General features: G+C 39.2%; 1 protein-coding gene across 3 annotated transcripts in view; it reads left to right on the top strand.

Moving 5' to 3' along the window:
* HDAC4 (histone deacetylase 4) overlaps positions 1–9353 on the top strand; it is a 422181-nt gene that overhangs the window by 27041 nt on the left and 385787 nt on the right. For 2 of the 3 annotated variants that reach the window (XM_014518186.2, XM_025199369.1), the window contains exon 2: positions 3274–3525. The exons of the other annotated variant lie outside the window; for it this stretch is intronic. In XM_014518186.2, coding sequence (XP_014373672.1) covers positions 3504–3525 — 22 coding nt within the window. In that variant the 5' untranslated portion in view covers positions 3274–3503. The remainder of the gene's footprint in view (positions 1–3273; positions 3526–9353) is intronic. 3 annotated transcript variants of the gene reach the window in all.

The following is a 9353-nucleotide window of genomic DNA, read 5'->3' as shown; positions in this document are numbered from 1 at the left end:
GCGAGCTCCCCGTCCCCTGCTGCCACCATCCAGCAATCTGGGGCACAGTATTACAAAATTTGAGAACCCCTGACATATGTTTTAAATTGAAAAATTGTGGGGGGAAAATCTTCATTATGTTAAATCTTACATTTATAAAATTTTAATGTTGGGTTTAAATTGACCCAGTCTAGGTTTTTGCTTTTGTTTTTTGGTGGGGTTTTTTTTTTCATTTTAAATGATATTGCTGAGATCAGTGGTACGAACAGTTGGGATGGCTGAAAATTGGAGAGATTAGCAATCGTATGCTTGGAGCTCTTTCATGCTGTGATTTAAATGTGAGGAAATGTAATTCAAGACATGAAAATGCAAAACGAGAGAGAGAAATTGGATAATTAATTCTGTAAGAGACTTTGGGGTAGAGGTGAAGTGCAGCAAATTGAAATTGTAATGTCATGCAGGAACAAAGGAAGACAACTCTTTCAGTCTGCATCTGTTGGTGCACTGTATTGTAAAGTAGGAGAAAACAATAGTTTTTTGTTTTCAGATCAAGTTATACTTTAGTTCAGATGAATGAACCATGGACCATCATAAAAGAACTTGGGGTGAAATTTCATGCAATACACTAAACCGTCTGCCCAGAGGAGCTTTCCATCTATTGACTCTTCTGTGAAATCCTATGAAATGTGAACTTTCATTTCTACTCAGGAGAACTTTACAATCTTTTCTCTGATGCCTGATGAAGGGTGTTTGTGCCCAAAAGCTTGCAATTAAAGACATTTTTTGCAAAAAATCTTGTTGGTCTAATAGAAGATATCACCTCTACCATGAGCCCTGAATACAATACACTATTCATTTTTGGTTGACTTTATCAGAAAGTAGCAATATCCAAGGGATCGAGGTATGACAAAGGATTGAATGAACTGGCAGCCAGCAAGGTGCATGTTACCTGTGAGGGGCTAACACCTGGCCTGTCAGGCTCCCTCCTCCAGTTTCCTTTTCCTGTCCTCTCCCTGGATTGCAGAGCTTATGGCCTGTGGGGGCCCAGGGAGCCTTTTGGGGAGGTGGGTGGTGCTATCTATGCATGCTCCCCACACGGTAGGGGGGCCTGTATAATGTGTTACCTGTGCAGCTGGTGGGGGAATTACCTTGGGGCTCCACATGGCATGCAGCCCCTGCCCACTCAAATTGGATGGGTCTGAACTAAAGTATAAGGGCCTTTTATTATATCTTAATCTGTAAGCCACACTAACTAGCTTAGTGTTGTTCATCTTGGTGGAGCAGTTGCATCTTAGGGTGAAAAACCATCTCTGACTAGCCTTAACCTGCACAGTTCTGACTTGCCACTGGAAGCTTGGTGAGCAGGGGCAGGGCTAGAAGCAGGTCCAGCTCACTGTATTTATTCAGTGCATGTAGGATAAGTCCATTTAAAGAATGAGGTGGGTAGGAGCCAAGTGGGTATTTTCAAGAGAGAAATCCATTGAAAAGGAGAGCACAGGAAAGTAAGAGCTAATGTGATTTGATTTGATTTTTTTTTGAGTAGTAAAAGCTTCCTATAAATCCTAAAGCTGAGTTCCTCGCTATTTCCGGTGCCTATGTTGCCTCCTGTTGCCTCCCAGACTGGCTTGCTGCTTGAGCTCCAAAGGGTCTGATGCTTTTTTTCCTATGCTGCTGCTTGAGCTCCAGAGAAAAAAAGTATCAGGCCCTTCAAAGCTCAGGTGGTGCCCCCTTGGGGTAGGGGGACAAGCTCTGGAGGGGTCTGATCCTCTTTTTTTTTTTTTTTCTTCAGAGCTTGCCTCTCCCCTCTGCTTCACTGTGGGTGGGAGCAGTGAGACAGTTCAAGTAGTAGTGGGAAGCACTGTAGCCTCCAGGTGCTCCAGAGCTGCGGCACTCGCTCTTCCTGATGTGCCTGGGGGGGGGTGCTGTGCCCAACCCTGCTGCACCCCGAAAGCCCAACTCAACCTGAGTCAAGAGGGGCCATTGCATCCTGGGATGCTGGAGGACTTCAATTTGGGCAGGGTAGCTGTGGAAAGTGGGCATACCTTAATGGAACAGGAGCAAAATTAGGCAGATTAGATGGAGATAATCCTACCCTGGAGTGGCATAGATGAATGAGTGTTTTAAACCACTTAAAAGTTGTTTAATGGCCTGGAGTTAAGATCTCCAGAAATCACCTAAAATTACTGTGCAACAAGGCTGTAACTTAAACTGCGAATTTATATCAACAAAATTTATACTGCTTCAACTGTTGTAGAATGGGTGTTCTATCGGTACAAAAAGTGCATATTCTCCTATGGGGAGAGGAATAACACCATCTATGCTGTTGTTCATATTGGTATATGCTATACTGCAAGAAAGTAATGCCCTAATCTAAAAAGTCATACCAGCACAAACTGTTTGTGAAGACCAAGATTGTCTGGAAAAGATGGCTACCTACAAATACTTGAAAGGTGTAGTAAATGAAGAATGCTGCTTTGGTGATACAAATAAGTAATACGAAACTTGAACAGAAATGATCTAAGAAATTGAGAGAGAGAAGTAGTGGAGGAGAAAAAAGTTTAGGCTTAATATCAGGAATACATTTCTTGCAGAACCTTCCTGTGGAAGTATTATAAGTTGCATGACTTTGCAGATGGTCCTTCAAACTATACTGGACATAATGCTGGAACATATATAATTACATTCTTGGGGGGGTGAATTTAAACAGAAGATTAAAAACAGCTGATCTTTTTTTCAAACCAGTGTTACTTTTTTTTTTCTTTCTCACTAGAGAATACTAACTGTTGTTGCATTTTTTCTTTTAATGTCTAAAGATTTGTTTTCCCCGTAGCTTGGAATGTAACATGGTGTCCTGCCATTCAGAATTTTTTCTTTGGATTTCTGGTAAGGCAAATGAACAGATGGATGAAGAGCAGATACTACTCATACATATGGCTATTTAAAATATGGAAGCTATTGGTAATTAAGTGGTTTTATATAGTACTGTTGAAAGATCCAGCTTAATTAAAGAAAAAAAAAACCCTAAGTTTTTTTTTAACTGCAAATGTTTAGTGAGAGGATTTCTATTACTATATTTATTTATTAATTTTTTTTTCCTGAAGTTTTTACACACAGTCTTTGTGGGTTTTTTTTTTTTTCCCACCAAAATTTTTCAATTTGCTATTCAAGAACATGTCAGTTACTCTTAAATCATATCATAATTAAAAAATTCTCTTTAGGAAACAGCAGACCACTTGATATATAACTGCAGTAAGAAACCCAGTTCTCTAATACAGCCATGTTTTCTAATTACAGGTTCACGTTTTGAAAGCCATTAGAAGATATTCTGCCATCCTATTGGATTACTTTGTTTACAGCACAGAATGTCATTCTGCTCTGGATTTTATATGGTGGTTATGATTTAATTCCCACTCTGTATATTTCTATGTATTGGTGGAGCATTGGAGCTCTTTAGGGCTGCTGTTACTGGAGTGGAAACTGATCCATTTTGAATCCCTTCTCAAAAGGACTAGACATTATTAGCAATGAGCTCCCAAAATCATCCAGGTAAGGACAACGGTTTGTTATTTTTTTCCCCCCATTTTTGTAAGAAAATGAATCACCCAACTTGTTTGTTTTTCTTTAAAAAAAAAAAAAAAAAAAAAAAATGAACTTTATCTTTACTAATTGCAGGTGTCTTTTTCTTTTGAGTTCTCTCCTTGAAAATATTCTGTTGGTACCCAGTGAAATTTCTTGTGAGTTACAATACAGAACAAAAATCCAGTTTTTGTGTGTGCGTCTTAATTTTAAACATGAAACTTAAAATAAAACTAGACAGTGAGGTTTCATCCATATTAAACTTGAAACTGGGGTATTTTCCTTTTTTAGAGCTGTAGCTGTTGAATTATGTACCACTGAACCTTTTAGTTGGCTCTCTGAGGAGTTGCTCACATGCTTAATTCCTTTTAGAGTTAAATACATGCTGTACTATATAATGCATCTTAATGCTTTATAGTCTCCATGTGATTGAACGATCATACTTCTGTTGGTATTACTTTTATCAATTATTTAACATAAAAACTTGGTAACGTAAAATGCTCTTTCTCTTTTAGAATGGGAGTACTTCTGTTAGAATGAGACTGCATGATTCACCTTAATTGACTGATGATGCATCTCTGAACATTTATACAAGTGTTATATTTTTGAGAACGTGCATCTAAACACTAGTTCATATGACGCTGCATAGTCCCATCTTTGAGAGAGCTTAAAAGTATTCTGAACAGCTGACATGCTGTATGAGGCAAATAACAGTAAACATTTTTGTTAGGGAGATAGAGGTCTTTTAATACTGTCTAATATGACTAGCTTCCTCTATGATTACTCATAAGTGAAATGTAATTGTTTTTTGATAGACATTTCTATACTACTGCACCTTCTGGTAATATTTTGTAGTTGTTTGGAAGTGGCACTTGTGACCTCTTTCATGGCATGTAATCTTATAAAAATATTTATCTATTTAACCTCAAATATGCTTTTCATGTTTACTCTTTTTGCTTTTTCACTTTGGATAGGGAAACTACTTTGATCAGTTTTGTTTGTTCTAATTACTTAAAAAATAATCAAATATTAAATGTTGTGGCCCTCTCTCTTTGCAACCTATTTTGTATCTAAGTTAGTTATGGTATTAACTTGACATTCCTGGACAAAAAGTCAGTTGGTAAAAGCGTATGATGGTGATTTATTCACAGCATTATAAAGAATCAGTCAGTTCACTGTGTGAAGTCCCTGAATCAAGATGTAGAAACCTAAGATTAGGTTTCTGTTTTTGAAAATCTTGGCCTAGAAGTTTTAGGAGGTTAGCAGGTAATTATCAGAAAGCGGTTTTATTTTAATTTTTTGAGGTTTATGACACCATGTGGTGTGTGTGCCATCCATGAATGTTTTATTTCCTTCGTTTAAACAAAACGTAACTTTTGTAAAATATGAAGTGTTTGCAATGTAAAACTAAAATGGCGTGAGTTGTTTGCATAATATTCCAAATGCATGGGTGCTTACTTTATTTCACAGATAAGAAAGCAGACTGTCATGTCACTTGCATGTTAGCTGGATGTTGTCTTTGCTGGAAAAATGTTTCACTTTTAAAGTACTAAAAGGATCCTAGACTTTTATTTTAGTTGCTTCCTTAGTTTTCCAGTAATTTTGGGGGGGTAGGGAAACGATTAACTATTTTGTACCTCACCAGTCCCTCACCTTGGGAACAACTTTGCTGATATGCCTTGTTCTTCCCTTGCTCTAGGTCAGCTCAGTTTGGCTACTTCTCTTGGTCTTGTAGGTAGTCTTGTCACTCGCCAGTTTTTATTACTTTTTTGGAATTACTGCTGGTCTTGGTCATGCTCACACTCCAGAGTCTAGCAAGGAATTCTTCCTAGTAGGAAGGAACTTTCTTTTTTTGCATTTTGAAAATGAAATTTTACTACCATCACCTTCACTTTTTGTTTCAGAATACAAATCTGTTCATGCCTTAGCTGAGCTCAACTCATTTCTTAACTATCTGCACATGATTTTATACATGTTCCCAAACGCTCCTGTGCCTCCCTCTCCCACACTGCACACCCCTCCACCATTGCACACAAGGAGCAAGGGTAGGACAGGAGCCCCAGGGCAGCAACCTAACCCTTTATGGGCTGTGTCCCCCACAGGCTTACCAGTTGGACAGCCCTGACTTGGACTCTAAGGGGAGCTTTTTGTTGATGTAACTGTTGAAGTTAGAGAGAGCCCTTTTAGAAAGAGGGGCATGCTGGTGGTAAAATTCAAGTTGTTTTATCTGTTGGCACGATTCTTACTTAATTTTAATCTTTATTCTTCCGTTGGAGAATACTTAAGAGAAAATCAGTGGATTGAAGGGCTGTGGGAGAAAAAGGGAAAAGACTGTGCTTTTGGATCATTTGAGTGAGAAATGAAATGTTGTGTTTGCTTTTTAAATCTTCGCTTAGAAGGGACATTTTAATCTTATAGTCATTATCCTATCATATTGATTTATGGGACTGAAAAACGGCTATGCACTTGTCGAGTATGCACTTACCTAAACTCAATGCAAGCGTTGCTCATTAACTACAGGAACAGCTTGTGCTAAGCTTTATGTACCTCGAAAGCTTCTTACCTTATTTCTCAGAGTACTTTATTACCTCTAATAGAAGCCCTAAAATTGCTAGGACCTAATCAGTTCAAGGCTGTTTTGGCACCTCACAGATTGTACAATTGAAGCAAGTACGCTTATGTTTTTCTTATGCACTTTGGAGCTTTATATACTTAACCAATAGGCAGATAACTTATTTGTCACAAAGTAAGCAATAGGGGAAAAATGGGATTGATCCTGTGTTGTGCAGTTAAATGAAATATGTGGTTTTCTGGTATGTATGTAAACGCAAGTCTGTAATTCTGGTAAATTATCAGATTTCAACAGGAATTTGTCTATGCCCAATTTCTTTATAAAAGGATCACTTCTATTTTGACTAAAGATCTTGCCAGAGATTAAACTAGAATTCAGAGGTTTTCCTTTGGTGTGCATTGTGGCACTGTTATGGTCAATCTTGTCCTATTAAAAAACAAAAAACCAAACAAACAAAAAAACAATTGTCATAACCCAAGGGTATGATTTTGTGTGTGCTTCGGCACTGCAGAATTATTTCCCGCCACGAGGAGCTTTTTTTGCACGGTGCAATTCTCAGTTGCAAAGAGAGAACCTGGGTGCAAAGGAGTTCCCGCCACCCGCATGCAAATTTGTGTCCCACTATTGGCTGTTTGTAAATTATTCCCACGTGGCGGCTAGCGATTGGCTTGCTAGCTGTATAAGAGGCTTGAGTGGTTTCCGCCCAAGTTGGAGAACTCCGAGGAGAACACCGCAAGGGAGGACTCCACAACCATCTGGAGGAGGAGAAGGAGGACTTCACATCCTGTGAAGAACTCTAAGCGCTGCGGAGCCTAACAAACCCAGCGTGTGCCTTAAGAAGGATATAGGGGCCTGATCAACCTCTATCCTCTCCCCGTCACCGCCTAATCCCTTGACGAACCCTTCCCTGCGTGCTCGTTCCACGGAGCCTAGCAAACTTTGTGTGTGTGTATCCAGAGCTCTGCCCGAGTTATTTCAAGAGGCTTGAGTTTTTCTACGGGTCTTGTTTGTACGAGTTTTGTAACTGCAACTTAAGCGAAGTTTTCTCCTGCCTGCACCGTGACCATCTACGGTGTAAGTAAAATAATCTTTAATCGACTGCTACGTGTCCGTGCCTAATTCTAGTCCGCTGGCCTGCATTCCCCGACCCACGTGCCAGAGCTGCTGGCCGCAGCCTGCCGCGCGCCCCCGAAAGCCTCGGACCGCTCCCGGCCCGCACACCAATGACAAAAAAGCCTTCTCTGAAATGCTTGGTAGAAATATATTTTTTCTGAATCTTGCCATAGCCAGTTTCTAGATTTATGATATCAGCTCCCATAGTTTTTTTGGTTAGGTTGCTCAAAATAATTCTTCCTAATGACATGCACTGCCTGAGGGAAGGCTCTGGCTCCATTTATACAGGACATTAGGACCTTGCTTTCACTTAATCTGAACTGACATAAGGCTTTTTTTTTTTTCTTCCACCCTCCCCAAGACATCCTACTACTGTGATCTCTAGGAACGTTATAAAAAGATAATTATGCTACAGATGATTTTAAAACTTATTTTTCACCTTTTGACAAATGCAGTGTTTTGGGGGAATACGCTGTAAGTTGTTAGCTGGGAGCAAGATGAAAGTGTGGAGTTCCTGGTTAATATTCCTTTTTATGACATGACTCCATACAAAAATAAATGGAGGAAACCATCTCCTAGAAATGAAAGAGTTAAGGGCATAAGAGTACTGGACAAGTAGATATCTCCAGGGTAGCTCTCTTCAGGCAAGGGGAGTGTTGTCCTAACCACTGACACCTCTTGGGCCAACAGGACTTTCAATGTCATTTGCTTGAGTTATAGGGTTGAGGAGAGAAGACCATGTAAATTCAACAGAACAGGAATTTGAAACAAGGAACTGAGGTGTATGCAACTCCCTGGTACAGTGACGAGTGTTTATCTTGGATGCTTGGTAAGAGTACCTTGTGTAGCCATGCATGTAAGCACTGCTTTTCTGTTCTAACTTAAGTATTCTGATGTTCCTGTTGACTGATAAATGCTAGTTTGTTGGGAAAAGGCTGTCCTAAGTTCCTGCAGGAGTCTTAAGCTAAGTTGGATGCATTGAGGAGCCAATTATGAGAAGCAGGGGTCATGGACTCATTGGACAGCAGGACTGCAGGGGTCTCACTTGCAAAACTTGGAGGCTCACGGCCTGCCAGTGTTTCTGCAGAGGCTGTAGCAGTGTGACAGTTGAGTAATTATGTCTTGAATATTGAAATATGACTTGTGTGGTAGAGGACAGTAATTAGTGTAGATTTTGTTTTGAGAACTCTTAATTTTGTGGTGACCAACTCCTTTACTCTTGGTGAAGGAAAATATGACACACCATTCTTGCTTCCTGGAAATCCTTGTAGTGGTAAGCAGTATATAGTGCTGCAACAGATAATTTTCTTAATTAAACTTTGCAATAACTTAAGATAACGTTTAGGATTGTGACTAAGCATAGAGTAGACCTAACTTCACAGATAGTGACATGTACCATGTCATGTACAGTATTGACCTTTTTGTCCTGTGACATGCATTTTTAATAACCAAAAGGGTAGTGATTCTTTTTGGAACAGTGTTTTAAATCCTGAATCTGGGTGCTTTCCTCCCTTTCTTATGCTTTTTCTTGACCAGTATGTAAAGCAAACAGGTCAGTTTGTTCAGAGGTTCAGATACTTAGTTCCAATGAACAGTGACTGATTTAAGTGTTGTAGAGCTATAGGCTTATTACCTATATGCTTGCCTCTGCTTTTATCCTGTTTCATTTTACATACTGTTCTGTTTATTAATAAAGTGTTCAGTGTTTTTGTCTCAAATTAATATGGTTAGAAAGGTGCTTGAATTTGATTCTTACTTGAGATATGATAGTTCAGTAAGAGTTGGTGTTCTTTTGAGAACTAGCTTTGAATAAGTTTGGTTGCAACGGTGAAAATACGGGTAACAAGTGTCTTGTGGCCCAGTTGAGTGAATTCTGGCTCTTGTATGAAAGATGATCTGAAGGAAGTATGTGTTCCTAATATCCATGTGATGTGCTGCTTATAAGCAGACTTACATTTTAAATGAATTGTGGAAATACAGTTTTTTACCTAATCTGCATCAATTTTTTTGTTTTCCTTTGGTTCATGTTAACTAGTGGTGTCATTCTTTTACTCTTGGGTGATTCGGATATCCTTGATTGTGGTAAACCACGAGCTTAGGGTTGGAAAGGGAA

Source organism: Alligator sinensis, unplaced genomic scaffold (genome assembly GCF_000455745.1).
Source record: "Alligator sinensis unplaced genomic scaffold, ASM45574v1 scaffold233_2, whole genome shotgun sequence".
Taxonomy (NCBI): Eukaryota; Metazoa; Chordata; order Crocodylia; family Alligatoridae; genus Alligator; species Alligator sinensis.
This window is presented reverse-complemented; position numbering and strand designations above follow the sequence as displayed.